Source organism: Meleagris gallopavo, chromosome Z (genome assembly GCF_905368555.1).
Source record: "Meleagris gallopavo chromosome Z, MGAL_WU_HG_1.1, whole genome shotgun sequence".
NCBI classification, from domain to species: Eukaryota; Metazoa; Chordata; class Aves; order Galliformes; family Phasianidae; genus Meleagris; species Meleagris gallopavo.
In genome coordinates this window covers 32,010,428-32,031,348 of record NC_139435.1, presented here as the reverse complement: position 1 = coordinate 32,031,348, position 20,921 = coordinate 32,010,428, and the positions used below count along the sequence as shown (strand labels likewise).

The following is a 20,921-nucleotide window of genomic DNA, read 5'->3' as shown; positions in this document are numbered from 1 at the left end:
TTTTTTTTTTTTTCCCCCTGTAGAATCGCAGAATGACCGCAGTTGGAAAAGACCTTCCAGATCATCGAATCCGACCATCTTTCCGTGCTAGCAGGTGGTCTGGAGAAGCGGAGGGTGAAGTTGAGAGCAGGAAAGTGTGTGAAGAGAGGTGAGGTCTCTGGAAGCTCCATGGAGGGGCAGGATGCCAAGATGCTCACAGCGCTTACTTGCGGCTTGTGCAAGGGAGAGTGGTTGAGAGTAATAAGAACGCAGTATGCACAAGACATGTTGCGCTGTGATATAAGAGCTTGTTTTGTTTCATTTATCAGTTACAGGATACTTTAAAGCTGTTGTGCCTTACCCAGTTATATTTAGACTTATACTGTTTTTAAGTTCTTTCTTTCATTAGCTCTCATCTGCCTCTTAATTGCACTTATTATTCCTCATTATGGAAGTTTTGCTAAGCTTCAGTTCATCTGCCCTGTGCTTATTGACACTGTTTCCTTTTTCAGCTACGCCCTGTGCTTTCTTCATCCACCTCGTTGTGCATCATGACACTCCCTAGCTCTGGAGGAAGATGTTGATTTAGGACTGCTGCCCTCATTTCCTGTTGTATCCTCCCTGAAACCTGCTCATCCCATGAGCATCTCTTATTCCAGTTTCCAAAGCCACACCTGCCTTTTATTTGTTTGTTGTAATCTCCTTTGAAGGAGATTATGTTTATGTTATGAACTTGCCTTTTCCCTTTTGTACCCTTGCAACACTACCTGAAATTTGAAAACAGCCCATCACTTTTCTGTTGCAGTCACAGATTAGAGTAGGCTATCTTGATATAAATGCAATATTGATGTAAACATTTAGAAACAACTTGAGCCAAGATCAGTAGGATTAAATCCTACTCTGCCAGTGAAAACCGGGATGTGTAATGTTCGTAGAAGTACAATGGCATCCAGAACCTTCCTTGGAGGGCCAGACACATTAAACAGTGTGAAAATCAGTTGGCTGGGCTTTGTGTTAAGACCACATGAAAACATTACAGAATTCTTCAACACAAGTATGGTTGCTGTTGACCACAATGCTATCACAGAGGTCTGTGCTGCTGAAGACTGTGGTCTGGAAAGGAATAGAAGCTGCTGTTCTCTGTTCATACTTAATGCAGGGAAGACTGGTAGAGCTTTGAACTAGATTAAAAGGGAGAAGGGGATCAAAACAGACTCAATGGGATAAAACCAGGCTCACCAGTGATAAGCTGTAGGATGGCACACAAAAATTTGAGGATCTGTGCACTATTGAGATTGTTCAGTCTGCTGCACAAGATGTCCGGTACATGGAAGCACTTTTGAAATGTTTCTACACTAAAGCACACAGCATGAGAAACAAACAAGAGGAGCGAGAATCCTTGGCTGGATCCCAGAGCTACAGTGTCATGGGCATAGAGGAAATATGGTGGGAAGAGTCCCACGACTGGTGTGTCACAATGCAGAGCTCTGGGCCCGGGACAGGCAGGGCAGGAGAGGCAAGGGGTGACTGTGTGAGGGAGGACTGCACTGCGCAGAGCTTGCAATTGCCTATGACGTGGTTGAGAGCCTTTGGATAAGGATTAAGGAACAAGCAAATAAACCAGATGTCATGGTGGGAGTCTTCTATAGGACAGCCAGCCAGAATGATGGCACCAAACAATTATACGTTAAGGAACTGAGAGATACATCTTGGTCATCCTTCCTTTGTCCTTATGGGTAACCAACTTGCCTGGTGTTAACTGGGAATGGCACACAGATCATAAAGAATGTTTTGGGAGATTTCTAAATCAACTTGATGATTACTTCCTGGTACAGGTACTAGGGGAGCTGACTAGGATTTGTTACTTATAAACAGAGAGGGTCCTGTGGATAAAATGGCAATTGGAGGCCAACTTGGTCATAGTGACCATGTTATACTTGACATTAGAATCATTGGTGATAAGAGGAAGACTGCCACAAAAACCTCAACACTAGATATGGGGAAAGCAGACTTTACACTGCTCAGGATGCTAGTTGGCAAGATCCCATGGTGCTAGTCACGTTTTAATTACCACTTTTTAAGAGCACAGGAACAAGAAATTCCAAATTGTTGGAACTCAAGAACACAGGGCAGAAGGCTGGCTTGGCTGACTAGCCAAGGAGCTTAGGGGGAAAAGAAAGTATAACCACCAGAATTGAGCTCAGGCAACATTAAAGTCTGCAAAGATGCTGTTTGCCATTGTAGGGAGAAAAAATCATGCAGCCAAAACTCAGAGTTGAAGCTGGCTGATATTGTGGGGAACAACAAAAATGACCTTTAAATATATATTAACAACAAAAGAATGACCAGAGATAGAATTAATCAGTCACTTGATAAGGATGGTCACCTTACAAGTAGAGACATAAACAAAACAGAGACATCTAATGCCTCTTCACCTCTGTTTTCAGCAGTGATTATGAGCTCTGGGAGCCCCAGAGCCCTGAGTTGGAGGACCATAACTATGGTAATAACAAAATCCCAGCCAACCCTAAATTTGTATGGGATTTGCTCCTCCTGTAGGATACATACAAGTATATGGGGCCCGATGGAATAAATCCCAGGTGTTGAAAGAGCCAGCATTATTAGACATTTCTCAATTATTTTTCAACAATCTTGAGGATGTGGAGAGGTCCCAACTGAATAGAAGCTGGGAAACACTATTTCAATTTTGAAGAAAGAAAAAAGACCCTAGTAATTACAGGCCTGTCAGTCACATTTCAGTTCCTAATAAAATTATGGAGATTATTCTAGGCGTTACTGAAAGATGATGCAGTCACTGGTCACAGTAAACATGGGTTCACAAGTGAAAAGTCCTGTTTAACTAGCTTAATTTCTTTTAATTACAAGGTTGCCCACCTAGTTGACCAAGGGAAGCTAGCTGATGTAATCTTTTTGGATTTCAGCCAAGATTTCTATACTGTTTCCCACAATATCCATTTGGACACAATGTCCACATACCGCCAGACAAAAACATAACATGATGGGTCAACAATTGGCTAATGGATTGGTCTTAGAGGGTTAATAGTAAATGAGGTTACATTGGGCTGGCATCCAATCCCTAATGGTATTCTGCAGGGCCATTTCTCTTTCATGTTTGTGTAAATTACTTGGATACAGGACTTGAAGGTATGCTAAATAAGTTTGCAGAAACTGGGTGGAGCCGTTGGTTACCTAGAGGGGAGAAAAGCTATGCAGAGAGATCTTGAGAAATTACAGAGCTGAACAATCACCAACCTCATGAAGTGCAACAAGAGCAAGTGATGGATTCTGCATCAGTGATGGGGCAAAAAGCTGTATATACTGGGGCACAAAAGGTTTGAGAGCAGCACCATGGAAAGGGACCGGGGGTTCTGGTTAACAGTAGGTAGAATTTGAGTCAGTGATGTGTCTGGGCAGCCAAAAGGGCTGCCAGCCCTTTGGGGTACATCAGGCCCAGCACTGGAAAAAGGGAAATTCTTATAATTCATTTCACCCTGGAAAGTATGCTGCTTGAGATTTACTGGATCAGATCTTTTGTGAGACCAGATGGTGCAGCTGCAGAAAAATGACAAGCTTTCAAGCACACAGAGCATTCATTAACTGACAACAAAGATGCAGCAAATGTACAGCTAACTGCAGAACAATAGTGCATGTGTGCAGTAGATCTGTCAAACCTCTTTTGAAAAAGACTTGTATAATCCTCACTTCCACAGCCCTCTCCTCAGCGTATTTAGGCATTCACCTAAATTTTATTAATTGATTTTCAAATGCTGAAAGAATGAGCATTATTCAGGATCTGAAATGGCAGTTTATATGAACTTGTTGAAAATAGATTTTTTTCTTGTGTGTTTTGCTGCTGTTGCTGAATTTTCTTTGTCCAGAACAAAAAGACGATCGCACTTGCTGCATGACCAAATCAGCAGTAGAATGAAAGGAGAGAGGAGAAATGCATAATCAGAGGCACTGTAGTTTTAGATGACTTGAAGTCCTCAAGAGTTGAATAAAAGATTCAGGGAGAGTTTTCTCTGTGCCTCTCCTTTCACTAATCATACAAATAGATTTTGTGGCGTAGTAGGAAATTCTGAGTATTTAAATACCGTGTTGAAAATTTGTTTTATTTTCTAATGAGATTACGAACTTACATGATGTTAAAATTAATGTGATTCTCTGTAACTAATACAATTTAGGTAATGTCTATTAATGTTGTGGCAATCAACATTCTATTAAACAGTTTTGACTAATCTGATTTTTTAGGATCTATCACTCTATCTAATGTGATTCTCTCCTTAAGCTGCATGGTATGAAAAAAAGCATGACTGCAGATGGTTTTGCCCTCAGAGGATGACTCTCATTTGGCCTTCAAAATACTGTTCTCCCTGGATGAATTTTTGTTGTCTTTTCTGTGTATCCCAGACTGCTCCCTCAGTGTTCCCAGTGGCAACGTGCCCTCTGAACAGCAGCTGAGCCTGATTCTGTGACACGTGGGATTTCTTACCTAATGACTCCCTCCGCATCCTCCTCCGCCTCTGGCCAATTCGGTACTGTAAGGAAAGGAATGATGAAACCACTACTGTCTTGTCATTTGACTGCCTGTGCTCTCTTTTGTTTCCTATTACGTAACAAAATCACTAGAGAGAAGCCCCATGGAAAGGGACCTAGGGGTTCATGTTGATAGCAAGTTGAATCTGAGTCAGCGATGTGTCTTGGCAGCCGAAAGGGCCAGCCCTTTGGGGTACATCAGGCCCAGCACTGCCAGCCTGTCAGGGGAAGGGATTGTCCCACTCTGCTGTGTGTTGGTGCAGCCTCAACTCAAGCACTATGTGCAGTTTGGGGCACCACAGTATAAGAGGGAATAAAAGTGTTAAAGAGCATCCAAGGGAGGGCGTCAAAGATGGTGAAGGGTCTAGAGGACAAGATGTATGAGGAGTGGCTGAAATCCCTTGGTGTGTTCAGCTCGGAGCAGAGGAGGCTGAGCGGAGCCCTCATGGCAGCTAAGTCTCCTCACAAGGGGAGCGGAGGAGCAGCGTGACAGCGACAGAGCCCAAGGGAACAGCATGGAGCTGCATCAGGGAGATCATGCTGGCTGTTATGAAAAAGTTCTTCACCTTATGGTGGTAAGGCATTGGAACAGGCTTCCCAAATCACTGATCCCCCCCAGGCTGCCAGAGTTCAAGAAGCATCTGGACAATGGAAAATGCTCTCAGAAGTATGGTTTGATTTTTGGGTGAGCCTGTGTGGAGCCAAGAGTTGTACCTAATAATCATTGTTGCTCCCCCTTTCAACTTGGGATTTTCAACAATTACATGATTCATACTTCTTAGAATGATCCGTGGGGCAGTTCAGTTAGATATATGAATTTCATTCACAGCATCTCTTCCCTCTCCCTCTGATAGGCTGAGTTTTGGACTTATTTATTATCATTTATAAATAAAAATGTACACATCAGGCAGGAAGACTGGGTAAGTACAAGCTCAAAGAGTAGCAGAAAATTCTGTGGATACGAGTGGATTATGTATTTTTTCTTTCATTCTCCAACTTTAATACTAAGAAGTCACATATTTATAAAGCAATTTCACTCAATCCAAATCCTCTTAAAAGCAAACAGTCCTACTTATTTTTACAGATTTGAACTAATCTGCCCTTTATAGTTGAAACACAAGGCACATGGCCATCTGAATGCTTCCAATGGGTAGTTACATTTCCCTGCTGGAGAAACCTTAATAATTCAGTGTTAAGGAAATTAAGGGTGTATGGAGAATTCAAGCAGTAAAAATTCAGGAAAGTAATGGGAAGTGTTCAAACCTAAAGCGCATGGAAAGACTGTCTGATGAGAAGTGGAGATAGTATACAGAAAGGGTGGAAAACAAGCTAGTAAAAATACCCTTTACAGAGAATAAATCAAAATTGTAACTAGTATGCTTCAGAAGCAACCAAGTTGTCTGTATTTTGTAATTTCATGGTATCCTGAGTGTTTAAGAGATTGTTACTCAGAGTTCACTTGTGCACAGCTCCAGTCAATAAACATTGTGGAAACATAACCATTGAGAAGTCAGGTCCAGGAAGTCTAAGACAAAGACACAAATTGAATTTCTTAGTTCACCACAATAAACATCTGTCTTTCCTTTCTTAATGTGTCCTCAAATCTGGAAGTGTTTGTGATAGCTGATAATATTCTGTATCCATACTTGCTGTAACAGATGTAGACTTTATCTAACACCATGGTAATTGTTGTGAAAGCATAGTTTTGAGACTTAGTCATGGATCAGATTTTATTTGTTAAGAGAAAAAGACGCAGAAAAATCCCTTCTTTAAACAAACATATTCCACCATCATTGATATTCCCCAGCTCAGATTAACTAATTAGCTGATGAATATCTTCAAGAAATGTTTCATGGACATCTAAAGGATGGAGACAACTGCAGGAAATCATTTCTGAGTTTTTGGAAGTTTGTTTTTGACAGCAACTAATTTTTATATTGGGAAGATAATTTGTTCCACTGATAAAATTTGTACCTTAATAGGTATGATGGAGTCTTGCATCTTATACAGCATCCAAAATTCTAACATAGAGACAGGTTAACTTTTAGGAGTGCTGTCCAAAATTCAGCTGCTTTCTGTCCCTCCAACAAGCAGTGTATGAAGTCAGAGGGCTAGGAAAAAAAAAAGTTAAGTCTTCTGAAATGATTATGGATTACAACATTAGTGATGTGTAAACTACTGCACATTACCTTTTCATACAACACAATGTGTATCTCTGACATCTTGAGATTTTTTGAAAGACCTTTATGTTAAAGACAGTGATAGAAAGAGTGAGATGATGCTGATGGGACAGAGAGCACACCCAACTCCCTCATATGATGTTCTGCTGAGAGGATCCGACCTCTCCTCTTGGCACTGCTTAACAGACCTTTTCAGTATTTTATAGTGTCCACTGGGAGAAAAAAACTCACCTTTGTGTGGTGATTCCGAATGGACCTGCATAGCTTCCCCAGTGGATCCATAAGTGTGTGATTTTCCATGCCAATTAATCTATTATTCTACTCAAAGTGGCTGCAAAACAAACAAACAAACAAAAAACAAACAAACAAAAAACAAACAAACAAAAACACTGAGTGGGTTTTTTTTACATTTTGTGGTTGAGAAACCACAAGCATAGAAACAAGCACTGAAAAATTCAGATTTTGTTCAGCTACCAATGTGTGGCCTCACCTTTGGCTTTCTCTGGAATTCTAGGTTAAATTCAGCATTCCGGTCGTCATCATCATATCATTCTATGGTCCACATTACTGGAGAGAGTACCTCACTTTATCTTTTCAGGACGTGACATGAAAGAAATATTCCTCTTAATTAGTAAAAATGTCACCTGCGTGAGTTAAATAGAATGTTTATGCAGACAAGCAAGCTAATTTGCAACTTACACCTCCAGAATAGGATAAGAGCACACTCTGATGTGTTCAGAACAAAATACATGGTTACCTCTTTCAGCCTGGACTTCCCACTCCATCACCAACTGAATGATATTCCATCTTCTGAATAAAGTCCAGCTGTTGCTGACAAGACTGACAAGTATACACATTTCTTATTCTGTAGGCATGATTAAGGGAGGAACACTGCTCTGAGAAACTGGAGCACATTCTCTAAACAAATCTGTTGAATGCCAGTGACGATAATTAATAGTGATTATTCACCAATTGCTAATGCAGTCTAGATTTAGACATTCCAAATTAGGGAAGGACTGGCAGTTTCCCACATGGGTGCATGCTCAGGCTAAATTTTTATTTTTTCCTGTCTAGCAATAAATCCCAGCAAGAAGAATGCTAGTATTTACTAGCTGAAATCTGTACTAATTTTCATACAGTTATAGACTTACTTTACAGACATATAACACTACTGCTTGAAAATAAATTAATCTCTAGGAAGCAGAGGAGAAGCATTGCCTAAAGCCCATTAAAATAAAGGATATCAGACGAAAGATTAAATCATCTTTCCTCTAGAAAAAAGTGAGACTAGGTCAAAGGAAAAAGGGAAATTCTTATAATTCATTTCATCCTGGAAAGTATGCTGCTTGAGATTTATTGGATCAGATCTTTTGTGAGACCAGATGGTGCAGCTGCAGAAAAATGACAAGCTTTCAAGCACACAGAGCATTCATTAACTGACAACAAAGATGCAGCAAATGTACAGCTAACTGCAGAACAATAGTGCATGTGTGCAGTAGATCTGTCAAACCTCTTTTGAAAAAGACTTGTATAATCCTCACTTCCACAGCCCTCTCCTCAGCGTATTTAGGCATTCACCTAAATTTTATTAATTGATTTTCCAGTGCTGAAAGAAATGAGCATTATTCAGGATCTGAAATGGCAGTTTATATGAACTTGTTGAAAATAGATTTTTTTCTTGTGTGTTTTGCTGCTGTTGCTGAATTTTCTTCGTGCAGAACAAAAAGACGATCGCACTTGCTGCATGACCAGATCAGCAACAGAATGAAAGGAGAGAGGAGAAATGCATAATCAGAGGCACTGTAGTTTTAGATGACTTGAAGTCCTCAAGAGTTGAATAAAAGATTCAGGGAGAGTTTTCTCTGTGCCTCTCCTTTCACTAATCATACAAATAAATTTTGTGGCGTAGTAGGAAATTCTGAGTATTTAAATACCGTGTTGAAAATTTGTTTTATTTTCTAATGAGATTACGAACTTACATGATGTTAAAATTAATGTGATTCTCTGTAACTAATACAATTTAGGTAATGTCTATTAATGTTGTGGCAATCAACATTCTATTAAACAGTTTTGACTAATCTGATTTTTTAGGATCTATCACTCTATCTAATGTGATTCTCTCCTTAAGCTGCATGGTATGAAAAAAAGCATGACTGCAGATGGTTTTGCCCTCAGAGGATGACTCTCATTTGGCCTTCAAAATACTGTTCTCCCTGGATGAATTTTTGTTGTCTTTTCTGTGTATCCCAGACTGCTCCCTCAGTGTTCCCAGTGGCAACGTGCCCTCTGAACAGCAGCTGAGCCTGATTCTGTGACACGTGGGATTTCTTACCTAATGACTCCCTCCGCATCCTCCTCCGCCTCTGGCCAATTCGGTACTGTAAGGAAAGGAATGATGAAACCACTACTGTCTTGTCATTTGACTGCCTGTGCTCTCTTTTGTTTCCTATTACGTAACAAAATCACTAGAGAGAAGCCCCATGGAAAGGGACCTAGGGGTTCATGTTGATAGCAAGTTGAATCTGAGTCAGCGATGTGTCTTGGCAGCCGAAAGGGCCAGCCCTTTGGGGTACATCAGGCCCAGCACTGCCAGCCTGTCAGGGGAAGGGATTGTCCCACTCTGCTGTGTGTTGGTGCAGCCTCAACTCAAGCACTATGTGCAGTTTGGGGCACCACAGTATAAGAGGGAATAAAAGTGTTAAAGAGCATCCAAGGGAGGGCGTCGAAGATGGTGAAGGGTCTAGAGGACAAGATGTATGAGGAGTGGCTGAAATCCCTTGGTGTGTTCAGCTCGGAGCAGAGGAGGCTGAGCGGAGCCCTCATGGCAGCTAAGTCTCCTCACAAGGGGAGCGGAGGAGCAGCGTGACAGCGACAGAGCCCAAGGGAACAGCATGGAGCTGCATCAGGGAGATCATGCTGGCTGTTAGGAATAAGTTCTTCACCTTATCAGGCACTGGAACAGGCTCTATTGTAAGCAAAATACACATTTGTTTTTCATATTGAAAATAATATTTGAACATGTTCAAGGTTCTACTTCTGCTTTCCTTCTCATCTTTCTAGAACAGTGTTCTCAGTACCAGACCTGCTCCATTTCAGATGAATACTCAAATATAATTTCAAACAAGAGAATATGTCAAATTCTCTCACTAGCTTCTGACCAATCCTATTCACGATTGATTTTTGATATAAAGAATATCTCTAACAAGCAAGATGGACAACCACTTAAATGAGAATAGCAGATCACAATTCCTGAAGTGGAAGATGGAGATTCATATCCCTGTTCTCACTCAGGGTTAGCAGGGGACTCAGGTCTGTGTTTTCACATCCTGGATAGTTTGTCTTTGGTTTTCAGGGATACTTGGATATTTTTCTCTCCCTCAATCATATCTAAATGACTTCATACTCACCCTGACTTTCCCTGAAGAATATTTTATCAAGTGTGCTGTGTTTTTTGTTTTGTTTTGTTTTTGTTTGGGTGGTTGATTGATTTGCTTTGGCTTATACTTGTTTCCTTTCTCCCCCAAAGTCCACATTTTGAAAAGTCACCCTTTCAAATTAAATATCATTGGTTATGGTTACGACACCAAGCTCGTTGGAGTTCTAGAAGTATTTCAGCAACACACTCAGATGAAGAGTTTGAATTTGGGTGGTCCTGTGAGGAGTCAGGAGCTAGATTTGATGATCTTTGTGGTTCCCCTTCAACTCAGGATACTCAGTAAGTCTATGAAAATAACTTCATGCTACAGGAAAGTTCAGGTGATGGCTCCCTGTGTTAGTTTGCCAGGGCTTAGTGTAATTCCTACAAAGTAAATGAACTGGTATTATTTCAGTTGTCCTATATGTTTATGGCATAGGGACACAGGTTCAAGTGCTACTGTTGCTCCCTAGGAGAAAAGTGAATCTTTTAAGACTCTCTTAGGTTTCTGATTGCTACTAATGCTACCGCTGTGGCTTGAGTGAACAAGGGTAAGACTGTGGGTGAAACAGGACAGTTATTGTGGTTTCCCTCACCTCCCAGCCCACAGCTCCCAGTCAGAGTTATAAACCAAGACTAATTAATCTGAAGATAATCCCACTGGCCTTTGTAGATTGGGTTGCAGGTATATAGACCTCTTATAAATAGGCTGTGTATAGGCAATTATGAAATCAAAGGAGGTAAAGCAAATATTTATTAGAGTACCAATCCCAATGACACCCTGCTGATGCAAGGCAGTGCTGTTTTCCCATGTGACAGGACTGTAGCATGGAAAGACTTGGTAGCTAACACAGTGTTATCCAGCCATTGTATACCGGGTAGGCAGCAGAACTAGTTATTCAAGCTTCAGACTAGTTTTCTAACTACTACTGTCTTCTTCTTCCTATCCATTTATGTTTTTGTATGTGACTGCATTCCACTGCCCTATCGTATTTTCTGTGATGATGACCTTAACTATTGGCTCAAGAACGTATCACAGGTACCATGGCTATTCCACATTTATAAGAAAATTTCAAAGCCTGAATCTGCAGTCCTTATCCGTACTCAGAAAAAGAAGCCATCAGATACACCATTGTTAAGTTTCAGCTTGGTGTATCTACAATGTATTTTAAATCAAAATTATCCAATCCAAAATATTTTATTTTAAGAACTATCATCACATGATTTTCTGTCAAGTCTTGTTTCAGTGGTAAATATGAAACGCACAAATAGATGTCTAGCTTCTCAGCATGACCTATTGTGGCTCACAGCCATCTGTATTTACAGTAGCAGATCGCCCACAAGCATTAACTTTAAAAAAAGTTGTATTTTTTTCTTTTTCAGTCTCCATCTATGCAATCTTTGAGTGTCTACCCTGAATATGTGTTTATACATTTTCACTGTAGTGTGTAAGCAATTTAGCAGTTTTCTGAGGTAGTGCTTCAAATCCACTGTTGCATTGTTGGTAGTTGAAAAGAATATGTAGTACTGTTGTCAGTAGTAAGGGAGCATTTGTTTTCCGGCCCAAACCCTTCCTGGTCTAGCAGTGGTTTCCTATTCAGATGACCAATACATATTCAATTACAGTGACAATATAAATAAAGAAAGAAAACCTGTAAATTTTCCCAAACACATGGGGGTATTGGAAATATCTTAGTTTGCCATTTGGAAACTCTCAGTTTTGCCATATTACCTAACTTCAGGCTGTCAGAAAATGGTCTTTCTGACAAAAGCTGGGGCCAGGAATAGCCCCAGGATTTATTTTACAGCCCAATAATATTTCTTCTAGACTGAATACATATTTGTGAAGGCAATTAGCGCAAAAGATTTAAATCCCAAAGTTTTTCATAAATATAATTGTTGAAAAACAGAATTAAAATTGAAGTAGTACTAGGTAGTTTTTATAAGACATTATTAAAGATCACACTTGTATTTCAAGTAACAAAAAGTAAAGCACAGCTGTTCTTACTACTTTATAATCTCTGAGACAATAAAATCCTCTTATGTATTATCTGTGTTCAGAAACTGTACAATGCCTGTGTCTAATAAAGGTCAAATGACTAGGGGGAAGTTCTGTAGTCATTGCAAAGACGAAGAAATCTCTGCGTATCCTTGCATAATAGAAGTGAAGTCAGCTTGCAGTTTCTGAAGCCATCTTGGTATTATTCTGCACTCCTTTTCATGGCACAACTATTTGTACTGCCAGAAAACTAAGAATGTGAATTGCTGCTGTAATGGAAGCCATGGTATCTAGTTCCAAGGAGTCCAAACGAAATACAACTGTGTAATAAATGTTTTGAAGGGAGGTGGGAGGCAGATAGATGAGCTGTATTTTCCTTCAGTCTCCATACTAGCGTGTAGCAAATCCTACCAATAGTGGTGAGAAGGCAAAAGGAACTGACATACAACAGGCATACTTTGCTTCAGACATAATTCTGTGTCAGATGCCATTTTGTCAGACTGCTCCTCCGCTGCCATCTGTCACATGGCAACATGTAATGGAATACTGTTGGGAATGTTCAACCTCAACTGTGATACCACTAACATTTGCCACTGATGCTGTGAGCGAGCAAAATAAAATAGGAGACATTACTTTTGGAGGAGTCCTTGTATACTTCTTAACTGATAAATTAAATAAACATCTTAGAGAAATTAGTGATCTCAATCTTGTGAGCTCAGGACTTAATAACAGGTGGCTTGAATTAACTAATTACCAATACAGCTAAAATTTAGGGCTAACTCTTGAAATAGTTGTTGAGACCTGCAGTATCTTAAGATGTTAATCATAACTACAGTTCACTCTAATAGTATTAGAAGAACAAAACAACTCACATTATTTCTATCAAACAATACTCTTTCTATTGGTTAATATAGAATTTTGGAGCCAGAAGTCACAGTCAAGCTTCAAAGGCTCTCTCTAACAATATACTCTCAGTCATTTGGCACACATGCCACATGCCATGGCGCCATGATGTACTGAACTGGGTTAATGTTTGTTCTGTATACCATCTCCAAGCAACAGGAAGAAAAGAAGGTTATCAGTAGTAGTCAACATGGACTCTCCAAGGGGAAATCATGCTTGACCAACCTGGTAGCCTTCTACGGTGTCGTCACTGGCTGGGTAGATGAGGGGCGTGCAGTGGATGTTGTCTATTTTGACTTCAGCAAGACTGAAGTCTCCCACAGTATCCTTATTGTGAAACTTAGAAAGAGTGGGATAGATGACTGGACGGTAAGGTGGATTGAGAACTGGCTGACTGGCAGAGCTCAGAGGGTTGTGATCAGCAATGCAGAGTCTTGTTAGAGGCCTGTAACCAGTGATGTTCCCCAGGTCCAGCCTTGTTCAAAATTTTCATCAATGAGCTGGATGAAGTGATAGAATTCACCCTCAGCAAATTTGCTGATGATATGAAACTGGGAGGAGTGGCTGACACACCAGAAGGCTGTGCTGCTATTCAACAAGATCTGGACAGACTGGAGAGTTGGGCAAGGAAGAACCTGATGAGGTTTAACAAGAGCAAGTGTAGAATCTTGCACCTGGGGAGAAATAACAGCATGCATCAGTATAGGTTAGGGGACGACACATTGCAGAGCAGCTCTGCGGAGAAGGACCCGGGGGTTCTGGTAGACAGCAGGTTGGCCATAAGCCAGCAGTGTGCCCTTGTGGCCAAGAAGGTCAATGGGATCCTGAGGTGCATTAAAAGTTGTATGGCCAGCAGGGATGGAGGGGATCCTCCCCCTCTACTCTGCCCTGGTGAGGCCACATTTAGAAAACCATGTCCAGTTCTGGGCTTGCCAGTTCAGAAATCTCCTAGGAGTCCAGCGGAGGGCCAAAAAGATGATGAAAGGCCTGGAGCATGCTCTGCATGAGGAAAGACTGAGTAACCCAAGTCCGTACAGCCTGGGGAAAAGAAGACTTAGAGTGAATCTGATAAATGTTTATAAATAACTGAAGGGAAGAGGGAGGCAAATGGATGAGGCCAGGCTCTTCTCAGTGATACGTAGTGATAGGACGAGGAGTAATGGCCTAAAACTTGTACATAGGAAGTTCCATACAAACACACGGAAGAACTCCTTTACAATAAGAGTGACGGAGCGCTGGAACTGGTTGCCCAGCGAGGTTGAGGAGTTTCCCTCTATAGGGATATTCAAGACCCCTTCTGGACACCTACTAGTGTGACTTATTCTAGGGTACCTGCTTTACCAAGGAGGCTAGACTCCATGATCTCTTGGGGGCCCTTCCAACCCTGCAATTCTGTTATTCTGGGATTCTGTAGTGTCCCTAAATTAGACACATTTCAGCCTTTTTTCAGCTACATATCTAGAGTTGAGACAGAGGCTCCAAAACACAAGCAGTCCCTACACAATCAGCAGCAAAACCTCTTCACTGAACAAGAGGTTTTAATAGTAGAAGTTTCTGAATATGTTAGCCTACATGACCAGAGGATAGAAGCACATACATCTGTTTTGGAGATCCTCAATTTGCTTAAATAATTGCAGCCCTGATATGGATAATAAATCAAGAGCTAAAAGGAATTAAAACACAAGTGAATAAATAATTAAACAACAAAGAAAATAAAGTTATGTATTTTCTGCAAAGTGAAAGGAAATTCTTTTAGGCACAAATTACCAACTGTAAATTGCTGTTCTGCTGTTAATCATATAATCTGAACTTATGGAAAGAAAAACATGCTTGTGTATACATGACATTTTGTGTTTGCTTGGAGGAATCTTTTTTGGTGGGTGAAGAAAGAGGTTGCCTTCAAGCATCCTTATTGCCTGGTGATTTGGACACATTACAACCATCTGTTCAGATGTTTCAATCCAGAACATGTTGTTTTGAGAGCAATGGAAGAAAAACAAAATGAATAGAGAAAATGTATTTTCTGGCGAACATAACTTTGTAAAACTTTTTTTGGTAAGAAAATTTCTCTAAGGTGGAGTTGGACTTTTGGCCTTTTCTGGTAAAAATAATAGATATGAAGAAAAGACATACAAGCAGGATTAAGCTTAGAGAGTTTACCATTTCGATGTTATCATTAGATATAACTACTAAAGAACTTAATGGAAAAACTTCTCAATTTTTTGAAGCTACAAAAATACCACTGGACAAAACACAGTTTAAACCATTTATAGCTCCAGAGGATAAAAAGGCAAAAATGAACCAATTACAAATTAGCCTCATTAAATTGCAGCGATACACAAACATCTTTAAAAGTTTATTTAACAAGATATTTTGCAAGAGGTGATCCACAATAAACCATACAAACATCAGGCATCACACCAGTTGAAAGGGGAGGGAGAATACATTAATAAATTTTATTTTCTAAATAAATAATATGACTTAGTCTGGCTTTTCATATCATAACAAAAATGAAGGGTTGATTAGAACTCTTTTAGAGGTCCTTTCCATACTCATTACTTCTAAATGATATAATACTTCCAGTGGGAGTATGCCCAGTGGCAGCCGGTCAAAGATTAAGCAAAACTCAATAATGCCTCTTTCATAGGGCCTATATTCAGACTTCAGTTCTGGCATTCTTCATGCCTCAGGTACCTGTGTTGGGAATGATATGATGTAGCTATCTCTACCATGATCATTTAGCATATGCATTTGTTCTGACCAGAGGAAGACCACTAGCAGATACAGCCTTAACTTGTCCAAAATAATATAAATGAGCTGGGGACATAAATGTTGGGGAGGGAAGAATACGATAATATAACCAAAGCCTATCAAGAGCTAATCGTGATAAAGTTGTGTTGACTTAAACCTTGACCTTCAATGTTAACTGAACCTCTAACTCCAGTGTATACATGTCTCCTACACATAGAATAACTACTTATAACTACAAACTCTGTACATTAGGGTGGTTTCTCCAACGTAGCTTTGTAAGTGATGGCGCTATAGCCCTCACTATTTTGTGCAAGAAGGTAAGAGACCAGTCCAAGTTTCTATTTATTGTAGCTGGAACTGGCAGTGCATAACTGGCTACATGGAAGGTTACAGCACAGTGTATGCAAGTGGTTCCTGCCTTCAAGAACCAAACTACTACTAACTACCTTACTCATACACTCTGTAGCACTTACTATTCTGTTATTCAGTAGTATAACTGAATAACATAGTAGTTAAAAGCTGCTTTTTACAAAGCAGAAGTCTTCTCCAAACAAAAGACATCTTGAATGTACAGCTGGAGAATAGAAACAGTCATGTCTTTAACAGAAGATGATAACCTGTATAGTTGAGGTGAATGGTGTAGAACCATGGTGTAATGGTAACATGAATATTAGGTGGAGCTGTGTGGGCAGTGTTAACAAGCTCTGAATCAAACAGAAGACATGCGTGGGCCTGTCTGCTGCATCTGCACCATAAACACTTCTGGTGTGTTTCGTATCAGTCCTGGAGAGATGTGTTAACAACCAACCCTGGAGCATCTTCCAGTAAGTTGCCAGTGAAGAAATTCATACTGGTGCAATTGGAACATAAGAGAACAGTGGGTCAATAACACTTTACTCACCAAGAGTGCTGTCTTGCAGAACAGAGGAATGCACTCACGTGAGGCTTCTCTTTACCTACCCAGGCTGGGTAAAAATAGAAGAGCAGATACAGCAGAACTGTATCTAAGTAAGACTAATAGGGACATTTGCTAGCTTATACTGCAATGTCATTATACTAAGCAAACTTGCTTATGTCTTGACTGTAATCTTCAGCCTGGCAAAAAGCTTTCCCCCCTGTTGAGCTGAGTTTGTTCAGTTCCCTTTCTTAATCTCCGATTCTAATCATTTTGATGATTCTGAAACTTTATTTTAGGGGCTGTAACAAAGACGTGAATTACAGAAAACTGAAACAGGGGCACTTTATCAACTGTTTTATTAGTAGAACTTCTCAGCTGGTAGAACAGCTGAAAGCAAAAGCAGACATTTTCAGAGAGGAACATTACAATACTGTGAACTACACCCCTTGCTTTCAAGAGGGGGCAAAAGGAAGGGAGCAGTGCTTCTCTTAGATAAAAACTGCTTTGCAAACAACTTTTCAAGAACAAGCGCCCTGTGGAGATGAAGCAGCTCTCCACAGAGTCAGGTCACAGCACTGAAGGACTGCAGCATAAGTTTCCATAAGACCTCAAGTGGTAGATACCTGGAGCAGACTGACAGCAGACTCACTCGGCAGTTTGCATGAGGAAAACATACGGCCCGCAGAGCATGCTTACTAAGCTGTCTAAAGAAGTCTACTCAGATGAAGTCCAAACCAAGCAAAGAATCACGGGCCCCACTTTCTTTTCCATGCAGCGAGTGGCTGGATACCATGACAAATTCACATTTGTGGTGCATGGCACAGATGGTAGTGATCCCACAGTGCTGGGCACCGATGCAGATAAGGCATCCCATCAGGGATGGTGATGGACAGCCTCCATGCAGTGTCTCCAGTGACCGGAACACCCAGCGGGTTGGTGGGGTTGGGTGGTGCGGGTGGAAGGCCTGTGCATGCATGTGCCAGCCACGTGCAGCTGCATGGGGCAGCACAGCAGATGATGTCCCCAAAGCGGGCCTCGGGATGGGCTTGTGACAGAGCTCGGCTTGCCTGGAAGGCTGAGTACTGAAGCACTGTCCTGGCAGATCTCCTCGCCTTGAGGCAGACCAGGAAGTGCGTTTCCCTGAAATGGAAACCTCACGGATGCTCTCGCCGTGAAGCGGCGGGCAGAAGTTACCGCTCACTGAGGCAGCCGCCGCTCTCGGTGCCCGGGGACAAGCACCAAGAAGGCTCGCCGACGCGGTCGGCGGCAACCACAGAACGACCGAGGCTCCTTCTGAGCTTCGCTGCAAAACCCCGTCGGAGCGCGAGGCGGAGAAGCTCGCTGTCCTCGGGCCCCGCCGCCAGGGGCGCGCTGCCCCCCCCGCTCCCCGGGGCAGAGCCGGGCAGTGCCTCGCGGCCGCACGAGCGGGCTCGTTGCCCGGGGCGGGGCCTGCGATGCAAACCAGGGGACGCGGACACCGGAGTTGTGTGGCGGTCGGGGAGGAAAAAGGAAGCGCGGCTCCTCGCGGACCGGGCGGCCGGGACAGGCGGCAGGCGGCGGCGGGGCCGGACCGGGCGGAGCGGGGGCGGCCGGGAAGCGCGGGAGGCGGGGACTCGGCGGCGGGGAGCGGGACGGGGCGCGGCGGCCGCGTTCATCCCGGAGCGGCGAGCGGGAACATGGCGAGCGTCGGAAACGGCACGGAGGAGAGCGGCGGCGGGGAGGAGGTAACGGCGGGCAGCGCTCGGGCCCTGGCGACACGTCGGCGGGGGCAGCGCAGGCCGGGCCTGCCCGCCCGCATCCCGCTCGCCCCGCGCCGCGGCCACCCCGTCCCGCAGCCGGCCCGGCTCGGCCGCCGTCGGGGAGAGGGCGAGCCGGGAGTTGAGGAAAGTTGCGGCGCGGACCCTTCCCCTCCCGCGCAGCGAGCGGCTGCCGGCCCGCGCCTTTCCTTTCATCTTTTTTTTTCTTCTTTTTTTCCCCCCTTACCTTTTTAACTCAGCTCAGATTCAGCGCCCGGCTCCGCGCAATATCGCCTGCCCGGCGGCGGGGAGAGGCGGGCGGGCGGGCGGGCCGGCAGGTGCCCCGGGCTCTGCCGCCGGGAGCGGCTGTCCCGGAAGATGCGGTGCGTGCCCTGTAGGCCCCGCGTGGGTGGGGGCGGTCCGGAGAGCCATGCGAGGCAGCTCAGGTGTGAGCTGCAGCCCTGACAGGCACCCTAATGCTGTTGCCTATCGCAAGGTACAAGCGGAAAGCCTCGCGTCTTAACAGCACTGCCCGAACGTTTCTTTTTCGGAGCCCTCTCAGCCGGAGGGATGCAGTGGCTGCGTCGTGCGGCTGTCGGCGGTGTGGCCGTGTGTCATCCGGAGAGTGCGGGCTGCTCCTGAAGGAGCGGCTCCCACAGTGAAGGAGGGCGCGCGTTGCGGTGCTGACCCGGCTTCTGGCCGCGTGCGCTTAAACACTGCTTTACATGTTGCTTATGCTCAACAGCTCTTTCAAAAAGGGGAAGTAAGGTACGGTTCCTGCGGAACTTAGCTTTGGAAACTTAGGAATCAGATAACAGATTTTATCCCGTTGTTTTTTTTTTTTTTTTCTTTCTGTTTTTAAAGACCGTGCTAGGGTGAATTTTTAAATTGGACATATGCCTGTGCCCCATTGCTGAGGTAGGGCATACATCTGTACAACAGAGCATCTGAGAAATGCGTGAAGGTATAGGACTGGGGTGCTGGTGTTCTGTATTTGGCAGCTGCGGAGTAGTTCTTGGATGAGACAGTAGAAAATCAGCTTCTTCCTTTCCTCAGTTGGAAGGTGTGGATATGCCAGCATGCTGTGAAAGTTGGTACTTCTTAACTCTGTAGTGTGGAGACATAATGTGAAATGCTTTCATCTCATTGTGTGTTGGAGTGAATCATTGCAAAATTGTAGGGCGCTGAGTACAGGCTGTGATTTCTGCGAGGCTAAAGTTTGTTTCCAGTATAAGGAGTGAGTAAGTACCAGTGGGAACAGGTTATTAATCAACTCCTGCTGCTATCAGTAAGCAAGTAGTTGGAATTCACAGTTGGTAGAACAGGTAGTTAGCAATTTAGCTTAGCTCAACTGTCCTGCATAAACACTGTGTATTGTTTGAATATTGTTCAACAAGTTTGCTGCCAAGTATCAGTACTCTGTCTCTTAGAGGAAAAAGGGACATCCTTACCAAAGCATGTAAAAAATATAAAAACACCTAGGAAAGGCTTTATGTAAGGAATAGTATGCAGAAAGCACACAGACTTTTTCCAGATGAGCTCTGAAGAGCTCATGTTCTCTGTAGAGACTTGTGCATGATCTGCTGGTATCTGAGAGAGTTTGAATGGACCAGAATAGGTAATGGAGTGAGCACTTGAAGGTTTTCCTGGTAGAATCTGAAAGTTCAAAGAGGAAGGGCAGTGCTGGCTTTATTGTGGAGATGGTCATTTCTTCTGTAACTACACTTGTCCATACCACTGTCATCTTATGTCTACAGGTTCACCAGCCTTTACTATTAAGCTTGATGTTCTGCAGTTCAGATATGAGCTAGCTGTTTTTATGCACCTTTGTGTTGTGTTTTTTTTTTTAATTAGGTGTTTAAATTTGTGTTTTAATGGAGAATGTTAGTACTAGTTATGTTCTTGAAAGCAGTGTGCTTCTAAGTAATGTTTACATGGAACATGACGGATATGAGCTGTTTATTTTTTAGCTTACTTAGTGCTGTATGCATATAGATCTTAACATAGGATTTTTCCTCTGTGAAGGTATTTGGAAATACTTGTTCGTCCCTGAAGCTTTGAAAAAAGATGTTCTTGAAGTTGTTTCCTGCCTGTAGGGAACCTAAGTCTCAACTAAGACGACTGTGCTAAAGTCCAGACTTAGTGGTGCAATCTAGCTATTCGCTACTGATGTCTGTGATGATATCAACTGTGGTTTTCCTTATGCTTCCTTGTAGCTCAAGGAAGTGCCAGACTCATATTTATATTCAGTTTTTTTTTTGCTGATTTATGCCTCGTCCTTGAGCTCTGGCTTTCCACTGTGCATTAGAAGGAAGTACTATGAAGTGTATGCTTTTGTTTAATTCCCTCCAGACTATGCAAGCCTTGTAGTTTAGGTGTTGGTTGCCAACTGGAATTGAAGACATAAGCCCAATAGGCTGTATGAATGTGATAGTGTTGTGAGTATGCTCATTTGGTGAAAACAGATGGCTGTCAGACTCAGGATTTTCCTATGTGATGATTT

General features: G+C 42.7%; 1 protein-coding gene and 2 long non-coding RNA genes across 5 annotated transcripts in view; 2 read left to right on the top strand and 1 right to left on the bottom strand.

Moving 5' to 3' along the window:
* The first annotated feature begins 9 nt into the window (after positions 1-9).
* LOC109363973 (uncharacterized) lies at positions 10-976 on the top strand. The gene is made up of 2 exons (XR_002109902.2): positions 10-148; positions 492-976. It is a non-coding gene; the product is annotated as an uncharacterized LOC109363973 (long non-coding RNA).
* Positions 977-2,998: 2,022 nt separating this feature from the next.
* On the bottom strand, positions 2,999-19,131 carry LOC104915028 (uncharacterized). 3 transcript variants are annotated; one of them, XR_014880572.1, is made up of 5 exons: positions 18,666-19,131; positions 7,207-7,360; positions 6,948-7,047; positions 6,511-6,647; positions 3,000-6,061 (listed from the first exon to the last, which is right to left on the bottom strand). It is a non-coding gene; the product is annotated as an uncharacterized LOC104915028 (long non-coding RNA). The 3 variants fall into 3 exon arrangements; XR_002109900.3 differs by lacking the exon at positions 18,666-19,131 and adding an exon at positions 7,474-8,595; XR_796217.4 differs by lacking the exon at positions 18,666-19,131 and having other exon boundaries at positions 2,999-6,061; positions 7,207-8,594.
* Positions 18,058-20,921, top strand: part of TTC39B (tetratricopeptide repeat domain 39B) — an 87,736-nt gene continuing 84,872 nt past the window's right edge. Inside the window, exon 1 of the mRNA XM_085213784.1 lies at positions 18,058-18,406. Coding sequence (XP_085069910.1) covers positions 18,137-18,406 — 270 coding nt within the window. The 5' untranslated portion in view covers positions 18,058-18,136. The remainder of the gene's footprint in view (positions 18,407-20,921) is intronic.